The sequence below is a fragment of the Neovison vison genome, chromosome 2 (genome assembly GCF_020171115.1).
Source record: "Neovison vison isolate M4711 chromosome 2, ASM_NN_V1, whole genome shotgun sequence".
NCBI classification, from domain to species: Eukaryota; Metazoa; Chordata; class Mammalia; order Carnivora; family Mustelidae; genus Neogale; species Neogale vison.
Window position 1 is genome coordinate 182965485 of NC_058092.1, and position 21151 is coordinate 182986635.

General features: G+C 38.6%; 1 protein-coding gene across 3 annotated transcripts in view; it reads right to left on the reverse strand.

Moving 5' to 3' along the window:
- Window positions 1-21151, reverse strand: part of SLC25A16 (solute carrier family 25 member 16) — a 46957-nt gene that overhangs the window by 5896 nt on the left and 19910 nt on the right. Inside the window, exons 5-8 of one of the 3 annotated variants that reach the window (XM_044239646.1) lie at window positions 16317-16340; window positions 5720-5841; window positions 5354-5420; window positions 705-867 (exon numbers count right to left, since the gene is read on the reverse strand). In XM_044239646.1, the coding sequence (XP_044095581.1) occupies window positions 705-867; window positions 5354-5420; window positions 5720-5841; window positions 16317-16340 (376 nt within the window). Of the gene's footprint in view, window positions 1-704; window positions 868-5353; window positions 5421-5719; window positions 5842-16316; window positions 16341-18314; window positions 18342-21151 lie in introns of those variants that run through there. The other 2 variants (XM_044239648.1, XM_044239647.1) reach the window with 2 other exon arrangements.

Sequence of the window (21151 nt, forward strand, 5' to 3'; positions counted from 1 at the left end):
AGTATAGTAATACCTTTGTCTGTATTCCCACTACAACTTCTATTAAGATATAATTCTATTGTATTGCCACTGTCTTAAGAATATAGGCTTTTTGAAGTAATAACTTTGTTTTGCCTTCAGCAAAAGTCCTAAAGTCTAGTACACTGCCTGGCACAAAAGAACCCTTCAAGATTTAGTGCAAGACAAGTGTCTCCTTACACACACACACAGAGCTCAGATTTCAGAAACTCATAAAGGCAAATTCATAAGAAAATATGTATGATGACCATACTTAATAATTCTTTCTATCTTGCTTTTTTAATCTTTCTTTCATTAAAAAAATTTTTTTAAGGATTTTATTTAATTTTTTTAAAGGATTTTATTTTTAAGTAATCTCTACACCCAATGTGGAACTCGAACTTAAAAAATCCAAGATCAAGAATCACACGCTATATGGACTGAACCATCCAGGTGCCCCTCTTTCTTTCTTTTAAATGAATGCACAGGATCTGGACGGGTTCAAATTAACTTGGTCAATTTGGCACCTTATTATTTACAACATGCTTAAAGTACTACATCTGGAAAAATGTATTAGATTACAGCTTGTATTTTGCAAGGGATCCTGTGCTTAAATTATCTATTAGAAAAAATAAAATGATTAACTAATGCTGAAAATCAAGACTGAAACTGCGATTAGATTGAATTAAGATGATGAAGAAACTTACGATATTGTCTGTGCTATTGCTCCAGCAACACCACCACAAAGTAAGTTTATGTGGGTTTTCAAAACTAAGACATTAGGATTGTCTGTTGAAGGTCTGCCAAGAAGGGTAGGAGCATGGGAAAGCCCAACACTCTTTAAGGTACCAAAAGTAAAAAATGAAACACCTGAAAAACAAAATATAGATTCACCATGATGCTTAATATTACATGAGTCATAAAAAGACACTATTCTTCATAATAAACAATTAAGGAACAAACTATACATTTCCTGATTTCTGATGTTTGGGTTATTCTATAAGAAAAAGGTTTAATTAACATTTATAAATAACCTAAAGATGACAAAATAACCACCTATAAAAAGTATAGCCGTGGTTTTCATACACTAATATATACTTCAGTTTATTGAATAAAGGCAGTAGTTGGTTATAAATGCCACTTTATTAATAGAATTAAATAGTTTCCAAGGTTTCACATGGGTGAAAGTTAAAATTCATGACTAATAATTACAAGTAAATATGACAACTTATATTCATATTAACAATGATGGTGATAAGATAAAAAAAACTTCAGGAGTGACAAAGAATTGTTATTTTAACTCAGCGTCTAATTTTGTCTTCAGGGCAGAGTTGTAACCATGAAAGAAATGTTCATATTGGATCACAAGACATGTGAAATCTAATAAATATTAATTTATCAATAACATGTACTTGGTGCTTGCTGAACATTTACAAGATTTTATAATAGACCCATTGAAGTCTACATTAACAAAATCAAGAATGGAATTCAAGCAACTCTAATAATTAAACATTACTCAAGATAACTTGATATCTACTAAATTGTAAAATATATTTAAAATATTCTTGATGCTTAACAAGAAATGAGCACTAACAAAAATTCAGTCTAGGCGAATACCTCAATATATACATTTATTCTTTATACAAAATTCTTATTACAGTATTTTGAATTGGTGATATATAATTTTAGGATATTCATATACTTTTATATTTGGGAAGTCTATTTTAAAGACAATCTAAAATCTGAAAAGGTTCATAATGAGGAAAGTGCAGGTTAAAAGTAAGTTAAAAAATTAGAAATATCTAAATGATGTTAAATAGTATTCAGTGAAATATGACAACTAATAAAAATGACATTTGTAAAGAATATTCAAACATATGAAAAATGTTTGGGAAATGGGGAAAAATGAAGAAACAAAATTATGTATATATATATATATAATTAGGTTAAAAATATTTTAAAAACAAAAAACTTAGAGAAGAAAATAGAGCAAAAAATTATGAAGTTCTGCTTCCAACATAACAGCAATATAGGTACTCTGAATGACTATGTCATTGCTACTGGACTTCCAAAAAGGCTGAGAAGGTCTTTGAGAACCCCAGCACCACAGCCTTCCAAAAATATAAGCTGGAACCCACTAGGGAGTTGTGGGCCCATGAGAGAGGTGAAGTGACTCCAAATAATGAAGCCAATAGCAGAAAGCTATTGAGATGTATCTTGCCACTGGGTCTGCAGAAGATGGAATCACTCGGTCTGAAACTTGGGAGATTAAGATCAAGTAATGGACTCATAATTAAAGACCAACAACCATAGAAAGGGGCAAGTAAATTTATACAAAACAGTGAGTAAGAGTTCAGAAAATAAGCAAATAAGAAAGAAATTTTTAAAAACATAAAAAGAAAAGCCCACGGGTAGAAATCAAATAGCAAAGTATAGAAACAAGTACAAATTTTTAAAAATATCCAATTACATAATGATTGCAAAAGGAATACCTAAAACACAAAGACATGAAAAAGCAGCAAATAAAAAGCTGAAAATACACTAGGCAAATACTCATGGTTTTGTTTGAAAAGCAAAAGTGTATGGTTATGCTTTAAAAGAAAAAGCATACAGGGCGCCTGGGTGGCTCAGTGGGTTGAGCCTCTGCCTTCGGCTCAGGTCATGATCTCAGGGTCCTCGGATCGAGTCCCATATTGGGCTCTCTACTCAGTGGAGAGCCTGCTTCCCCCTCTCTCTCTCTGCCTGCCTCTTTGCCAACTTGTGATTTCTCTCTCTGTGTGTCATACAAATAAATGAAATCTTTTAAAAAAAAAGCATAGAGCATATTTCAGAATACTGAAATACTGTAGATGAAATAAAATGGATTTGCTTTAAAACAATTTGGGATGAGAGTGGAGGGAGTATTTAGGGGCATAGGTGAAAAAAGATTGGTAGTGAGTTGATCATTGTTGAAGATAGGTGCTAGGTGCATGATAGCTCAGTATACTATTATCTACTTTTGAACACGTTTGAAAATTTCCACATTTTAAGTAAAAACAATGAATAAAATAAACTCATGGGATACAGCTGAAGTAGGATTTAGCAGGGGAAAGACTTTATTAGGGAAAAAAAAACCCAAAGGTTGAAAATAAATGAGGTAAGCATCTAGCTGAAGAATAAACCTAAGGAAGAAGGAGATAATTAAGAAATGAGTAAGAATCAATGAAATGGAAAATAAAGGTAGACTAGAGAAGAAAACAAAAGCCAAAACTGATTCCTTGCAAAAATCTAATAAATGATTAAACAAATAAAAATGAAAAAAGGACAATAGAACAGATGTAAAAAAAAATATGAAATAAGGGAAATCTTTAGTCAAAAAAAAAAAAAAAAAAGGAAACTAATACAAAAGGGTCAAGTTCAAAATGGTAAAGAAAGGTATGAATTACCGAAAATGGTCCACAAAAGATAGAAAATCTGAATGGTCCTACAACCATTTAAGAAATTAGACCAGTATTTAAGAATCATCCACAATGAGGGGTGCCTGGGTGGCTCAGTGGGTTAAAGCCTCTGCTTTCAGCTCAGGTCATGATCTCAGGCTCTCTGCTTAGCAGGGAGACTGCTTCCCCCTTTCTATCTGCCTGTCTCTTTGCCTACTTGTGATCTCTGCCTGTCAAAATAATAAATAAAATATTTTTTAAAAAATCATCCACAATAAAAACTTTCAAAAAACAGATAATTCTAATCATTTTATTAGAGATTATTCCTGAAGATGGAAAATGAGGAAATTCTCTTCAACTCATTTGTAAGACCTATATAATTTTGATACCCAAACCACAGAAGGTTATTACAAAAAGAAAATTACAAGCTAATCTCATTTAGGAACACAGATGTAAAAATTCTAAGAAAAATAAGCAAACTTAATTCAACAGGACATAAAAAGGTCATTTTTTTAAAAAAGATTTTATTTATTTATTTGACAGAGAGAAATCACAAGCAGATGGAGAGGCAGGCAGAGAGAGAGAGAGAGGGAAGCAGGCTCCCCACTGAGCAGAGAGCCCGATTTGGGACTCGATCCCAGGACCCCGAGATCACGACTTGAGCCGAAGGCAGCGGCTTAACCCACTGAGCCACCCAGGCACCCCAAAAGGTCATTTTTTCATAATCAATTTGGGTTGATCTTAGAACACCTATTATGACCATTCATCATATTAACAGATTAAAGGAAAAAACTGTATGACCACATTCGTAAATATAGGAAAGGATGTCTGATAAAATTCAACATCAATTCACATAAATTCTTACCAAAACTTCCTTTATGCCATATATGAACATTATGCTAAGTAAAGAAGTATTACGAACAGTCCCTTTAAAATCATTAAGGAGCTAAAATGCCCAGTAACTTCACTTCTGTTCACTGCTATACTGTAGGTCCTTAGCTGTTATAGTAAGCTAAGATAAACATAAATAAATAAGGAAATAAGGATTAGAATGGAAATAAGAAAAATGGTATTATTTGTACAGGATATGAATTTCCCACACAGAAACCCCAAAGCATCTATAAGTAACGTAGCAGCTGGCTATAATATCAATAAGTAGGATAATGGCTAGCTATAAGGTCAGATAAAATTAAATCAAACAACAAACTGAAATGCAATTTTCTAAAAGACACAACACAGCTTATATGGTATCTATAAATATATCTAACAAAAATGTGCAAGATCTGTATAAAATTTCATTCAAAATCCCAACAAGGGTTTTTGTGCCATATCAAAAACTGATTCTAAAAAGTGCATAGAATAAGAGAATATCTATAGTTCTTATTTTTCTTAAAAAAAAGGTTTCCCTCTCTCTCTCTGCCTCCCTCTCTGCCTGCTTGTGATCTCTCTCTATCAAATAAATAAATAAAATCTTAAAAAAAAAAGAGAGAGAGAGAGAGAGAGAAAAGGGGCGCCTGGGTGGCTCAGTGGGTTGAAGCCTCTGCTTTCAGCTCAGATCATGGCCTCAGGGTCCTGGGATCGAGCCCCACATTGGGCTCTCTGCTGGGCGAGGGGCCCGCTTCCCTCTCTGCCTGCTTGTGATCTCTCTCTCTCTCTGTCAAATAAATAAATAAGATCTTAAAAAAAAAAAAAAAGTAAAGGGACTTGTCCTACCAAATATAAAGATTCATAAAACTGCACCTATTATGTTTAGAAGTACCACTGCAGATCACTGGGGAAAGGAGGGGCTATTTAATAAATGGTCCTCGATCAAATGATTATCCTCAAGGAAGAAAAAAATAAATCCAGAGTGAATAAGGACTTGAATACAAAATGCTAAAATTTAAAAATCATTATTAAAAAAGAATAAGAGATCAAGATTCTGGCAAATTTGAAAATACCTGCATATGGAGCCATTCCTAATATAGTGGGCATCAGACCTCTGTAAAATCCAAGGAAACCTCCTTCCTTTTGAATGAAGAAAAATTAGAAGGAAGATTACATTGTGCTTAGTATGAAAACATCAAAAAACAAAAGCATACATTCCAATGAAAAAATTATTTTGGAACCGCCCCAAAACATAGATGTGTCACAATTATTATTAATATCAATAACCATAATCAAAAGAGTTTAGGTAACATTCAAATTATCAGTGGAGCTTGAGACTCTTGATCTTGGGGTCAAAAGTTCAAGCCCCATGTTGAACATGGAGCTTACATAAAAAAGAGGGGGGCACAATATAGGTGAGAAAAGTAAATGTGAAATACCTTTGCATAAATCGTTTTGAATGCATGAATAATTCCTGTGTAAGTGTGTTCCCCTTTCACCTGGAATGCTAGGCGTACTCTCACCATGTCAAGAGGGTAAGTACAGATAACTGCTGTCATACCTGAAAAAAAAGTAGAAACTTAAATGTAAAATCATATATACGTATCTTCCTATCATTAGGAGTGCTCTCGAATTATAGCAATGTTGAAAACCCAATGCAATAAATATTACTGATAGAATATCATCAGCTGAAAAACAGCGTTGTAAGCAAAGGGTCAATCTGTAAAGTCTTTTCAAATTCTTCTCACTGTGAAGTTTTATTATTAACACGAAAATAGTACAATGAGCATTTTTTAAAATTCTATTTCTTGTCTATTCCCAGGTTAAGATACCAGATAGAAGAAACCATCTCCTAGAACTAGGCAAGATATTTGACTTTTTATTTACTATCTCTGATCCTAAAATGAAGAGATGCTTTACTTATCAAAGGAATTATTTTTTTGTAAGATTTTATTTATTGAGAGAGTGAGCGCATGCACAGGGGTTAGGGGGAAAGGGAAATGCAGAAGCAGACTCCGCACTGAGCAGGGAGCATGGCTCAATCCCAGGAAACTAGGATGATGACCTGAGCCAAAGGCAGGCACTTAACCCACTGAGCGACCCAGGCGCCCCTTGGAATTCTCATAAAAATATTTTAAAGGCATTTTTTTTAAACTTCAAAGCAGGATCATTATTTTCTTCTTAGTATTTTTGAAAATTTGTTGTTAATGAAACATAATAAAAATATAAATGCTCATAGTCCTAGGAAAATTTGTTTTAGGAATAAAAATCCAATAAGCAGATTTAGTATCAAGTTCTAGATTTTCATCAATAAATACAATTTTCAAATTGCATGAACTATCCAGGTGGGTTATTTTTTAATTAAATCATGTATTTTTAAAATAAGTATTACTTTTTTAAAAAAATTTTTTTTAAAGATTTTATTTATTTATTTGACAGAGAGAGATCACAAGCAGGCAGAGAGGCAGGCAGAGAGAGAGGAGGAAGCAGGCTCCCTGCTGAGCAGAGAGCCCGATGCGGGGCTCAATCCCAGGACCCTGAGACCACGACCTGAGCTGAAGGCAGCGGCTTAACCCACTGAGCCACCCAGGCGCCCCTTAAAATTTTATTTTAATTCCAGTACAGTTAACATAGTGTTAGTTTAGGGTATACAATAATAGTTTCAACAACTCTATACATTCTTAGGAGCTAGAATATTCTCTAGCTCTATGTATGTTGTTGCAAATGACAAGATTTCATTCTTTATGCCTAAAATAATATTCCAGTGTGTGTACGTATGTCTCACATCTTCTTTATCCATGCATCTATTGATGGATACTTGGGCTCCTTCCATAATTTGGCTTTTGTAAATAATGCTGCAATAATCATGAGAGTGCATACATCCTTTGGAATTAATATTTTTGTATTCTTTGGGTAAATATGCAGTAGTGGAATTACTGGATCATATGGTAATTCTACTTCTAATTATTTGAGGAACTTCTATACTGTCTTCAACCAGTTTGTGTTCCCACCAACAGTGCACGAGGGTTCCTGTATCTCCATAGCCTTGCCAATACCTGTTTCTTGAGTTATTTTAGCCATTCTGGTCAAAGTGTGAGGTGATATCTCATTGTGGTTTTGATTTGCATTTCTCTGATGATGAGTGATGTTGAGGATCTTATGCATCCATTGGCCATCTGCATATCTTCTTTGGAGAAATGTCTGTTCATGTCTTCTGTCCATTTTTTAATTGGATTTTTTTTTTATGTTGGGTTGTATCAGTTCTTTATATATTTTGGATACTAATGTTTTATTGGATATATCATTTGCAAATATCTTCACCCATTCGGTAAGTTGTCTTTCAGTTTTTTGATAGTTTACTATGCAGAGCTTTTTAATTATTATTATTTTTTAAACTTTTTAAAAGATTTTATTTATTATTTGAGAGAGAGAGAGTGAGAGAGAGCACGAGCAGGGTGAACAGCAGAGGGAGCAGCAGAGGGAGAAGGAGAAGCAGGCTCTCCACCAAGCAGGGAGCCCCATGCAAGGCTGGATCCCAGGACCCTGGGATCATGACCTAGGGGAAGGTAGATACTCAACCAATTGAGCCACGCAGGCGCCCGAATTTATGTGAAGTATGTAATTTAATTTTAAATACGAGCAATACTTTAGATCAAAATTAGCCTAATGATGGTCAGAACAGGTTTGACTGTGGAAGAAAAGGCTGATTTATGATTAGCATATCTGTGGTATAGCTGTGACATTTTAATCCTTACATATTTAGTTTGCCCATAACAATAAAGACTATGTGCCAAGCACACCACATCAGGTGCCTTACAAATACCACCTCTAATACATGCCAAACACCACCAATAATCCTACAAGGTAGAAGATGGATATTATTTTTTTAAAAGATTTTATTTATTTATTTGACAGATAGAGATCACAAGTAGGCAGAGAGGCAGGCAGAGTGGGGTGGGGGGAGCAGGCTCCCTGCTCAGCAGAGAGCCCCATTTGGGGCTCGATCCCAGGACCCTGGAATCATGATCTGAGCTGAAGACAGAGGCTTTAACCCACTGAGCCACCCAGGCACCTGAAGATGGATATTATTATTACTGCTTTACAGATTCAGAATATTGAGGTTCAAATCAGTTAAGTAACTTGACCAAATTCATAGTTTTCTGTATCAAAGAGTAGGATTCAAAACTAAGTTTTCTGGCTCATCCCATGACATATGTTGCTTTCTCGTAATTTTGTTTTATTATTCAACATTTGCTTAGTGATTTCTAAACTTAATTTTTTATTTCAGAAATTCTAGTTGTCTTCTTACTTGCTTCAGGTGGCTTAACATGAAATAGCTGAATTCACAAAGTGGCAAATGATAAATTGGTAGAAAATGAGTGCATTCAGAAATCAGAAATGGAAAACAGGGCATTAGCTTAAAAGTTGCAAAACCATGAGTCAGAAAAGTAATTGGCAAGACCATAAGTAAGACTGAGGAATGGGCATAACCTAATTGTACGTCAGAGAATGGCAAAAAATAATGCCAACAATTACTGGAATGCTAAACTTGTGATCTAGTTTCACAATATTTTAGCCATCTTTTTTTTTTAAGATTTTTATTTATTTGACAGAGAGAGAGAGAGATCACAAGTAGGCAGAGAGACAGGCAGAGAGAGGGGGAAGCAGGCTCCCTGCTGAGCAGAGAGCCCGATACGGGACTCAATCCCAGGACCCTGAGATCATGATCTGAGCCAAAGGCCCAGGCTTCACCCACTGAGCCACCCAGGCACCCCTATTTTAGCCATGTTTTCATATATTTCTTTTAAATTAAAAAGAAAAAAATCAATCTAATCTTCCTAAAGAAAAACAAAACTTGTTAATATTTGTTAAGAAAAAACGAGCGGTGGAGGGGGGGCGGCATCTGGATGGCTCAGTTGGTTAAGCAGTTAAGCAGTTAAGCAGTTATTAAGTAGTTAAATGTCTGCCTTCAGCTCAGGTCATGACCCAGGGCCCTCAGCTGGAGGCCCCTGTCAGGCTCTCTGCTCAGTGGGAATGTGGTTCTCCCTTTCCCTGCTGCTTGTACTGCTTGTACTTTCTGTCAAATAATAAATAAAATTAAAAACAAAAAAGAAAAACCCTTTAAAAAAACAACATCAGGGGGTGCCTGGATGGCTCAGTTGGTTAAGTATCTGCCTTCAGCTCAGGTCATTATCCTAGCATCCTGGGATGGAGCCCCACATGGGGTTCTCTGCTCAGCAAGGCATCTGCTTCTCCCTCTCTCCCTCTGCCCACTCATGCTTCCTTTTCTCTCTCCATCTCTGAAATAGCTAATAAAATTGGGGAGCCTGGGTGGCTCAGCCAGTTAAGCATCTGCCTTCAGCTCAGACCATGATCTCCGGGTCCTGGGATTGAGCCCTGCATCGGGCTCCCTGCTCAGCCAGGAGTCTGTGTATCCCTCTCTCTCTGTGGTTCCCCCTGCTTATGAGCTCTCTCTCTCTGTCAAATAAATAAAATCTTTAAAAATAATAATAAGTAATAATAAAAGATTTTTTTAAAAAGAAACAACAGGCCCAAAATAGAGTCACTTGTGCTAAGCTCATATCACCAGACCAAATCTTAATACTTAACCTAAATGCAGTTTCAACCTTCTCCAGGAAGGTGCTTTTTTTTTTTAAAGATTTTATTTATTTATTTGACAGACAGAGATCACAAGTAGGCAGAGAGGCAGGCTGAAAGAGAGAGAGAAAGAAGCAGGCTCCCTGCCAAGCAGAGAGCCCGATGTGGGACTCGATCCCAGGATCCTGGGATCATGACCCGGGCTGAAGGCAGAGGCCCAACCCACGGAGCCACCCAGGCGCCCCCTTCCTTACTATTCTAACTAGCACTGCTTTACAGAGAGGCCAAAAAGGTCCTCCAAGTACAATTAACGGAAATCAGAAACTACCTACCTCTGATAGTGGTGGTGATATTTTTCTTCTTCCCCCATTTTACAACCACAATCCAATACAGAAACCAGTATATCTTCACCTACCAGGAAGCACAAGACTCAATCAAGTTGAGATGTGTCTGCAATTTTTGTGTATGTGCAAAACTTCTCTTTCCCTCCCTTAGTCAAGAAACTGAGAACTTGGGGTGCCTGGGTGGCTCAGTGGGTTAAAGCCTCTGCCGTCGGCTCAGGTCATGATCCCAGGGTCCTGGGATCGAGCCCCGCATCGGGCTCTCTGCTCAGCAGGGAGCCTGCTTCCTCCTCTCTCTGCCTGTTTTTCTGCCTACTTGTGATCTCCGTCTGTCAAATAAATAAATAAAATCTTTAAAAAAGAAAAAAAAAAGAAAGAAAGAAACTGAGGACTTAATGATGAATCCAGACTGACTAACTGCTTTTTCCTTAGATTCTTACCCTCTCATTGTCTCCATAGTATAGAATCCAGGAATTGTAATAACCAAAAACATACTTCAATCAGCAGTTAGATTTTGCTGATTTGCAAAGCTTTGAAGAGCTCAACACTACCTCATAATCACTGTAAAAAACACAAAAATCCTATGATTGCAAATTATATTTGTAACCATGATACTAAAGAAAGATAATTCTTGGTCATTAAAACTTCAGGGATTATATTCTGAAAATATGAAAAATATGAATTTTTTTAAATATGAATTTTTTATTCTGCTCCATCAAGAAGCATAAAGAACTTCTTAACAAAGGAACTAACACTATAAGGCAGAGGCAGTAGAGGGAAGATGAAAGAGGACTTCAACCACCCCCATTGTGACCTCAGTCTGTACTTTCTAATTGCTTAAGTTCTTTCCAGCTTATCTCTCTTTTTTTTTTAAAGATTTTATTTATTTGTGAGAGAGAGAGAGATACAGAACGCAAGCATAGGCAGACAGAGTGGCAGGCTAGAGGCAGAGGGAGAAGCAGGCTCCCTGCCAAGCAAGGAGTCCGATGTGGGACTCAATCCCAGGACACTGGGATCATGACCCGAGCCGAAGGCAGTCGCTCAACCAACTGAGCCACCCAGGCGTCCCTCCAGCTTATCTCTTAACTCAGGCAAAAGACCAAGTGGGCAGAGCATCCTGTGAGCATCCCTCAAGCAATAACAACGGCCCTGAGCCAGCGACACCCCGTGGGATTGACATCACAACAATGATCGACCTAACCTTTACTGCCCACCTGCATGTATTCACTGACCTTTGTCCACAATTTCCTTATATCAACCTAGAAGTATTTTCAGCCCTTCAAGACAGTCTTTGAGATGTTAGTCCACTGTATTCCGGGTAATGGCGTCACAGAAATAAATTCCTTTCTTGTTCTACTGCCATCCCCTGCTCTACCTCTGGATTTTATCCACAGCACGTCACCTAGTCTGTTTGGGAACCCTGAAACCTGTTTCATTTCGAGGACTTTCTTTCTCAGCTGCCCAGAACTGGCACCAACTGTCTTAAGTGCATTTGGTGAAACCGAGAAATGAATCAGAAGTAGCAGGCCCTAGAAATTTGGCTCCTGGTAAGTTCCCCCCAATAAATGCCTACTGGACCCTGTACTTCTTTAGTTCCCTGCTATTGGGTTCTTTCGAACCATCTGTCAGGTTTTCATAACCTATTTGTTCAGGCTTGCATAGCTTGGAGTTGTGACAGAGGCCACTGAAATTTGTGAGGGTACTGATGGAAAGAGGAACAATGAGAAGTAAACAGGAAGCTAGGGTACCTATTTGGCAGGATCTCTGTTGGAATTTGTACCTATGTGAGTGTATGTACCAGATGAGAAGTAATATTTCTATACCCTTTCAAAGCCTCCTAGAGATAATATTGGCTGACTGGTCTACTTTTAATTATAAACCTATGATTGAGAAGAAAATGATATTCTAGTAACACCACCTGGCCTATGTATATGTTAAGCTCAGAGGAAAGATGGCCAGTGAATGGCTCTCTTGAATTCCTTCCTCCCGTTTGGTTGCCTCCAAATAGGGGTTTTGGTTTGGTTTTCTTAGCTTTGTCTAGGAAGCCACCTGGTTCAGCTAGTGAAGCTCTGAATTTTGGGGAGAAGAAAAAACTAAGAAGCCATTTGGTTCATTCAGTCAGTGAAACCCCTGACTGGTGGGGGAAGAATGAATACTAATGGAGGTACTTTTGGTTTCGTTTAGTTATCATTTTGTTTCTTCTGTGTTCTTTCTGAACTTTTGCCTAGGGAGATAGGGAATACACCTTCTGCTCCTGAAGAAAGTCCATTAGGACATATTTTAAACAAATGGTTCAGAGGGCTGAAAAACAGCCAGAGAAAAAAAGCCTGGCTTGGCAAAAGGAAAGACAGGAGACAGAGATAAAGGAATGTTAGTCCAAACTTTCAGTCTGGCTCTGGCCTTGCCAATGGCTCCCCTGCACCTCGGCCTCAGCCTCCCTCTCCTCCAGCTCCTGTACTACCACTGGCTAGCCAGCTCCTGTACCATCCTCAGCACCTCCAACACTATGGGCTCCTGCTCCTCCTACCCGTGCCATCAAGGAGCTAATGGCACCCCAAGCTGTTCGGCTACTTCTTCATGAGGTTCAAACTGAAGCACCTCCCAAATCAACACAAAGAGGCCCAGAGGTTCCCCTGGACTTAAACCACCCAGTTCAGATTTCCTCACTGGAGCCCCAGGTAAAACTGACAGCAGGGAACAAAACTGATTTTTTAGAGGACGTGCAACATACTCAGTATCAAAGCTAACTCAAGATAGTTGGTTTAATTAAAATAAACGTGTCTTTAGAGTTATCAGTATTAAATATAAACTTTTATTCTATCAAGGTTTACTAAAATGTCAAATAAATTCATGTTATCTCTGTTGCAATTTGTCAGCAAAAAGACGACTTAAAATGAAGATCAATTTTGTCTATCTCAAAATTTTCGTAAGTAATTGTTAAGAACGAGTAGACTGAATAAATAAAATGGTACAAGGATGAGAATACACTTTTGTTGAGGGAAAAGAACGTAATTTTGTCCTACAATGAGGCTGTCCTATAAGAGACAATAAATTTCTCTTATTTAGAGAAAGAAAGCTTATGACTAAATCTGAATGTATAAAGGAAGCTGTAAGTATGTGAAGTAGAATCCTTGGAAAAGAATTTTAAGCATGTTCAGAACTGACTAAGATTGGAATGAATGAGTTTCTTTGTTTCTTTGGTCGGGGGGATAGGAGGGTGAGGTGGGGAGGAGACAACAGGAGAAGGAAAGAGAATCTCAGACTGGCTTCACGCCCAACACAGAGCTGGATGCAGGGCTAAATTCACAACCCTGAGATCATTACCTGAGCTGAAATCAAGAGTTGGAAGCTCAACCAACTGAGTCACACGGGCACCCCATGGAATAAATGTGTTTTATTTTTTATTTTTTAAAAATATTTTATTGGGGCTCCTGAGTGGCTCAGTGGGTTGAGCATCTGCCTTCGGCTGGGGTCATGATCTCAGGGTCCTGGGATCAAGCCCATCCGGCTCTCTGCTCAGCGGGAAGCCTGCTTCCGCCCTTCTCTCTCTGCCTGCCTCTCTGCCTACTAATGATCTGTCTGTCAAATAAATAAATAAAAATCTTTTTAAAAATAAATAAATAAATAATAAAGTATATTGGTAGGGGTGCCTGCCTGGCTCAGAGAGTAAATTCTGTGACTCTTGATCTCGGGTTGTAAGCTCAAGCCCCATGTTGGGAATAGAGCTTCCTTTACAAAAGTAAATAAATAAGAATAAAAATAAAGTGTACTCATTAAAAAATAAAAGTACATTGGTGTAAAACTGAGATTTGGCTTTTTTCTCTGTTAAAAACACAAAGTTCTGCGGTGCCTGGGTGGTTCAGTAGCTTAAGTAAATGCCTTCAGCTCAGGTCATGATCTCAGGGTCCTAGGATTGAGCCCCATGTCAGGCTCCCTGCTCAGCAGAAAGCCTACTTCTCCCTCCCCCTCTGCTTGCTGCTCTGCCTACTTGTGCTCTCTCTGAGAGTCTCTCTGTCAAATAAATAAATAAAATCTTCCAAAAAAAAAAAAAAAAGAGAGAGAGGAGAAACAAAGTTTTCTTAGACTGTTGGTCTGGTCTTGATAAGAAATTATTTTTTTAAAAAAATGTTTTCCTTTCCTTTATCTCCCCAGAAAAACCAGTTTCTATATTTTGTCATGATTAGGTCTTTGATTACTTAACAAAGTTAAAACTTGGGATGCCTGGGTGGCTCAGTTGGTTAAGCAGCTGCCTTCGGCTCAGGTCATGATCCCAGCGTCCTGGGATCGAGTCCCACATTGGGCTCCTTGCCCGGCAGGGCGCCTGCTTCTCCCTCTGCCTCTGTCTGCCTGTGCTCGCTCGCTCTCTCTCCCTCTATCCCTGACAAATAAATAAATAAAATCTAAAAAAAAAACACACAAAGTTAAAACTTCCTCAATATTAAAGGAGCTAAGTTTTGCTAATAACTATACAACCTTCTATAGAATCTTTTATTGCCACCTTAGTTAAACAGATAATTAAAATTTTAGTTTTATAACAACCTATAATCTTGTTAAGGCAACTACTTTAAAACCTTCTGAGGTTTCGGGGTATCTGGCTGGTTCAGTTGGAGGCAGGATTGGGAGCTCAAGCCACACATTGAATGTAGAGATTACTTAATCCCAGGATTGGGAGGGAGTTCCTGGGATTGGGAATTCAAGCCGCACATTGAATGTAGAGATTACTTAAATTTAAAAAAAGTGGGGGGAGGCCTGGGTGACACAGTCAGTAAGCGTCCGACTTTTAGTTTTCGCTCAGATCATGATCTCAGGGTTGTGACACTGAGCCCCACATCGGGCTGTGCACTCAGCAGAGTCTGTTTAGGATTCTCTCCCACTCTTTCTGCCCCTCCTACTCATGCTCACACTCACTCTCTCTCTCAAATAAATAAATAAATTCTTTAAAAAAACCCAAACAAACGAACGTCTGAGGTTTTTAACAACTTCCCAAGATTCAAATTCTAAATGAAGGTGTTTTAACTAATTGGGCTTATTTATTCGGCATGTTGGGTTACAGGGGAAGCGCTGTCAAACAAATGGTGATAACCTTCTTAGGTTACATTGTATGAGTAAATGCTATAAGTGTTCCAGAAGTTATATGAAATTTCTAAAGTTTTAAGATGTCCTGGTATAAGGTCATCACTTGACATTCTAGTTACTGAAATGTTGTGTCACAGAAGTAACTGCATTTCCTTGTCAACTGCACTATAATGAACTGTCATCCAGTATTTCACCATGTCCATCTTAAATAAAAGATTTCATTTATTTATTTGAGGGAGAGAGAGTACAAGCAGGGGGTGGGGCAGGGAGAGGGAGAAGCAGACTCCCATTTGAGTAGGGAGCCCGATGTGGGGCTCAATCCCAGGACCCTGGGATCATGATCTGAGCTGAAGGCAGACGCTGAACCGAATGAGCTACCCAGACACCCCTAGTCTTTTGCTATTTATAGTTATTGTTCTGATGCTCCTGAAAACATGTTTAATTTTCAAGGAGATTCATGAAAAGGACTTTCTGGCAAATACAGGTTTCTGACATCTTTGAAATCATAAAACTAAACTGGGTAAGAATTTCCAGCACTAATGGAAAAGCTACATTCAATCAGAACAAGAATTAGTAACAGGGACTAAATGAATTGAGAAAGATGATCATAGTCTTATCTATAACTCTTCTTCGAAACATAGCTGTTTCTAATGTTTGCTTCTCCAGATTTAAAGAAAATTTTTCTCTCAAAATATCTGACTTACGAAAATACGATAAAATATTCCTTTGTGAACAAATTGAAACATTTATCTTTACTGCCTACCTGAATCCTCCAAAATTCACAAGGTTTCATTGAGTCTTTCTTTCAAGGCAATGAAGAATCTGTTCTCCTTGTAATAGGACACCATTGGAAACATTGATTACTTTGTCAAGACTTTGGAAGGTCATATTTAGAGAAAGACATGCATAGACTCGGATATGACCAAACAGTTTTAAAGAACTAAGGTTGACTTTATGGAGCCAATGGAGCCCCATGGAAATGCTGACCTGATCTTGCTAACAAAGTTCCCAGCAAACTTACCTGGTGAGTAAAGAAGGTCACTCCCTGGCAGATGCAGGAAACTCGGATTATTTGGGGGAACTTGAGAAGAATTCACTTAAATTTACAGGTACTGTAGGCAAATCTGATCACAAGAATTTGGCTTGGCTTCTGGCCTTGCAAGGTTACTAAAAGTTCAGTCTACAATTCCTTGTAGGGGTGCCTGGCTGGCTCAGTTGGAATAGCATGCAACTCTTCATCTCAGGGTTGTGAGTTCAAGCTCCAAGATGGATGCAGAGATTACATAAATAAATACATAAATAAGTAAACAACATTTTATATACATACACACACACACACACACACACACAAATAAAATAAAATTCCTTATACAAAGTTCCAGCAAAGCAGATTTAAAAGGACTAATACGGTCACAATCACTGTTCTTGCTGTGCTTACATAAATAATTAGGCCAAGTTTGTTAAAACTGGACTTGTTTTACAAACAAATTGGTCTTCATTTGGTTATCTTTGATGAAAATAGGGGGGATTTTTTTTTTTAAAGATTTTATTTATTTATTTGACAGAGAGAGATTACAAGATTACAAGGCAGAGAGGCAGGCAGTGAGAGAGAGAGGAGGAAGCAGGCTCCCTGCTGAGCAGAGAGCCCGATGCGGGACTCGATCCCAGGACCCTGAGATCATGACCTGAGCCGAAGGCAGCGGTTTAACCCACTGAGCCACCCAGGCGCCCCAATAGGGGGGATTTTAAAGAGAAAAATTGTTTCAATAACACACCTTTGAGCATGTTAGACTCTAGTTCTGATTAACTTTCCTTGAATGCTGTTGTTTGCCTAAGCTAGACATTTTAAGGTAAATGTCAGAGAAACTGCCGCAGTAGCCCATGTATAGACAATCTTTGTGCCTATTACTCTGTGAGAGTAATAAAAGGACCCCATGGACATAGAATTATTTGAACAGCTGGACAATGGGATGAACTCCCCAACAACTTTGTAATTCAACTATCACCTTGACTGATCTTGTATGGCTGGGATGGCAAAACTGATCCTTAAAGCCAGAGCAGGAGCACGTGGGTGGCACAATAGGTTAAGCGTCCAACTCTGGTTTCGGCTTAGGTCATAATCTCAGAGTCATGAGATCGAGCCCTACATCAGGCTCTGTGCTTTGCATGGAGTCTGCTTGGGATTCTCTCTCCTTCTCCCTCTGCCACTCATGCTGTTTCTAAAATATATAAGTGAATCTTTAAAAAAAAATAAATATAAAATAAAAGCCAGAGCATATCCCACTCCATGGGGTTAGCTATGGAGTTATGGAAACAGTGGATGGCCCCACCTTCATTATAACTGGATTGGACAGTACACTGAGGGATGCCCATATCTCCCGGGATGAGTCATCTCCCACTTGCCAGCAATTATTCCTAATTAGGATATTATTAAAGCTCGACATCAGGCAAAGAGGAGTTCTTGGTGATTTTATCCCTTAGCCATATTTTTCCCACGAGTCATCTCTATTGATGAAGAATTATAAAGAGAAGCTTTAGCTGGGGATACAGCAGCCACTCTTAAACAGACCTGGAATGGAGTCACCTTCCAAAATGATGAAACCACATGGATTCAAAATGTGGTCCTCCAAGGAGCACGTGGGCGGCTCAGTCAGTTAAGTGTCTGCCTTCGACTCAGGTCATGATCTCAGGGTCCTGGGATTAAGCCCCATGTTAGGCTTCCTGCGCAGTGGGAAGATTGCTTATACTTCTCTCTCCCCCCACCACCACTTGCGTGCATATGTGTGCTCTCTCTCTAATAAAATCTTTTTAAAAAATAGTTAAAAAAAAAAAGTGGTCCTCAAAACCTGAATGGCCCTTGATATCTGGACTGCAGCCCAAGGAGGCACCTGTGCTTTCATTAAAAGTGTTTATATTCCTTGGGGTGCCTGGGTGGCTCAGTGGGTTAAGCCTCTGCCTTAGGCTCAGGTCATGATCTCCGGGTCCTGAGAAGGAGCCCTGCATTGGGCTCTCTACTCACCAGGTAGCCTGCTTCTTCCTCTTTCTCTGCCTGCCTCTCTGCATACTTGTGCTCTCTCTGTCAATAAATACAAAAATCTTAAAAAAAAAAAGTGTTTATATTCCAAATTACTTTAAAGATTTAACTAAAGCCTGGGATACCTGGGTGACTCAGTCGGTTAAGCGTCTGCCTTAGTCTCAGGTCATGATCCCAAGATCCTGGGATTAAGTATGGCATCGGGCTCCTTGCTTAGCGGGGAGACTGCTTCTCCCTCTGCCTGCCACTCCTCTGCTTGGACTCTCTATCTCTCTGTCTCCAACAAATAAATAAATAAAACCTTTTAAAGAAATAATGTAACTAAAGCCAGGAAAGATGTAAACAAAACATCACTGATATAGGTGCCCTAGCTCTAGATCCTTTTAACAACTGGCTAAATTTGATTCCCCCCAAATGGAAATACACCCTGCTAAGCACTGCTATATTTCTTGTTCTTTTTCTTTTTAGTTGTTAAAATTTGACTTTTTGCATTTCTCAAACAGGAACCTGTGCCATTCGAACGAGCTTAGAGATGCTCTTACTGTCTATTTCAGGAGGGACTTAAGAAATGAAGCTCTCGGGGCGCGTGGGTGGCTCAGTGGGTCAAAGCCTCTGCCTTCGGCTCAGGTCATGATCCCAGGGTCCTGGGATTGAGCCCCGCATTGGGCTCTCTGCTCAGCAGGGAGCCTGCTTCCCCTCTCTCTCTGCCTGCCTTTCTGCTTACTTGTGACCTCTGTCTGTCAAATAAATAAATAAAATCTTTAAAAAGAAAAAAAAAAAAAGAAGCTCTCCTACACTGTCAGAATCACAGAGTCATTCCAAAATCCCTACACTGTCTCTATCAGTAGGAAATAGCTACAGAAGAAATGACTGTCATCCCTTTTTCCTTCCATAGAAAAGGAATGGTGTTTTGGTGTTGGGGATTTGAAAAGACTTCAACTACTTCCATTTTGACCTCAGTTTGTGCTTTCTCATTGCTTTCTTTCTCCTTTCCAGCTTATCTCTTAACTCAGGCAAAAGACACTGCAAGCAAACATCCCATGATGGGTAGAAAACCACCCCTCAAGCAATGACAAGTGCCTTGACACCAGCATGACCCAGCATGACTGATGCCAAGACAATTACTGACCGGACCTTTAATGCCCACCTGCATGTACTTACTGACCTTTGTTCCACATTTTCCTTATATAAACCTAGAAGTATTTTCACCACTTTAGAGAGATCTTTGAGACATTAGTCCGTTGTCTTCTGGGTGATGGTTACTGAAATAAATTTCTTTCCCGATGGTCACTGAAATAAATTTCTTTCCTGTTTCACCACCACCCAGTCTCTGTTCTTTGGATTTTATCAGTGGCAAGTGGCCAAACCTGGTCTGTTTGGGACCCGTGGAACCAGGTGCTCCTGAACCCCTGCCCCAGTTTCAAAGAGAGGAATAGATATTAGAAATTGGATAATAAAGGATTGAAGCAAAGGAGCATATACAGACCCTCATCAATTAATCCCCTTCATCTCCAACTTCTCAATGAATATGGAAGGAGATTTCAGTTTTCAAAGATGGCTTCCCTCCCTAGCTCACTACCTTCCTTCTCATCTGAGGCTACCACAGTAGGAGTAGCATCCAGACTTCATGTACACATCCAAAGAGATCAAAGTTCAATGAAAAAAAAATGCATGGACTAGAAATGAATACTTCAGACAAAGAAGGGCTCTATGCATCATATTTACAAAAGATAAGCCATGAAGTTAAAGAAATTGGTCTAGAGTAAATGTCCAAGAAAGTTTAATTCTACTGTATCCTGTATTTTGGAACTACATCATTGCTTCAAGCCTGATGATTAAGGTTCAGTTGTAAATAACTAATAACCTATCATTATGTGCAACCTCTGAATCTTAGACAGACTTCTAGGGAGAAATAATTCAACTATGACATTCAGGAGCCACATCTGCGGTCATTATTATCCAAAAGGAGTAACCACATGTGACTGCAAATACCTTTAGTACAATAGTCTCCTGTGGAAATCAAGATGTTTCAGTGAATGCATGATGTTAAGTCAAAGAGCCAAAGGGGTAGAAAGCAGAGGTCTGAACATCATGCCCATCCCATACACAGATTAGGCCTCAAATACATTAACTAAAGAAAGTAAGTTCTGAAATCAAGAGTTGTACTACCATCTCAGAAGAGCAATTTCTCCAAAAATATAGGAAGCTTCTTGCTTCTGGACTTGGGATAAGGGCTCAAGGGGGAATACCATTCCCTTTTAAATATTAAGGTCTGGGAAAAGTGCCTCCAAGTCTCCTTGAGATTCTCAAAACTACAGTGTGCAATCTGTCCTAATAATAACAACCTGTTCTAATAAAAACCTAATAACAGCACCATACATCCCTTCTCACTCCTGACATCCAGCCTCTGTCCTGATTGGTTGCTACACATGCTATCCTGATTATTAAATATTTTGAATATTAAAAAAAATATTTTGAATATCACTTTTTTTTTTAAGATTTTATTTATTTATTTGACAAAGAGAGAGATCACAAGTAGGCAGAGAGTCAGACAGAGAGAGACGGGGAAGCAGGCTCCCTGCTGAGCAGAGAGCCCAATGCGGGGCTTGATCCCACGACACTGAGATCATGACCTGAGCCGAAGGCAGCGGCTTAATCCACTGAGCCACCCAGGTGCCCCTGAATATCACCTTTATTTAAACTAAAATTTTCCCTGTGTTACAAATGAGACAGAAAAAGGAACAAGTAATTCAAGTGGCTGGCTCAAGACCATGTAACAAGTCACTGGCATAGGAGATTTAATAACATCCTCTAATATTTAA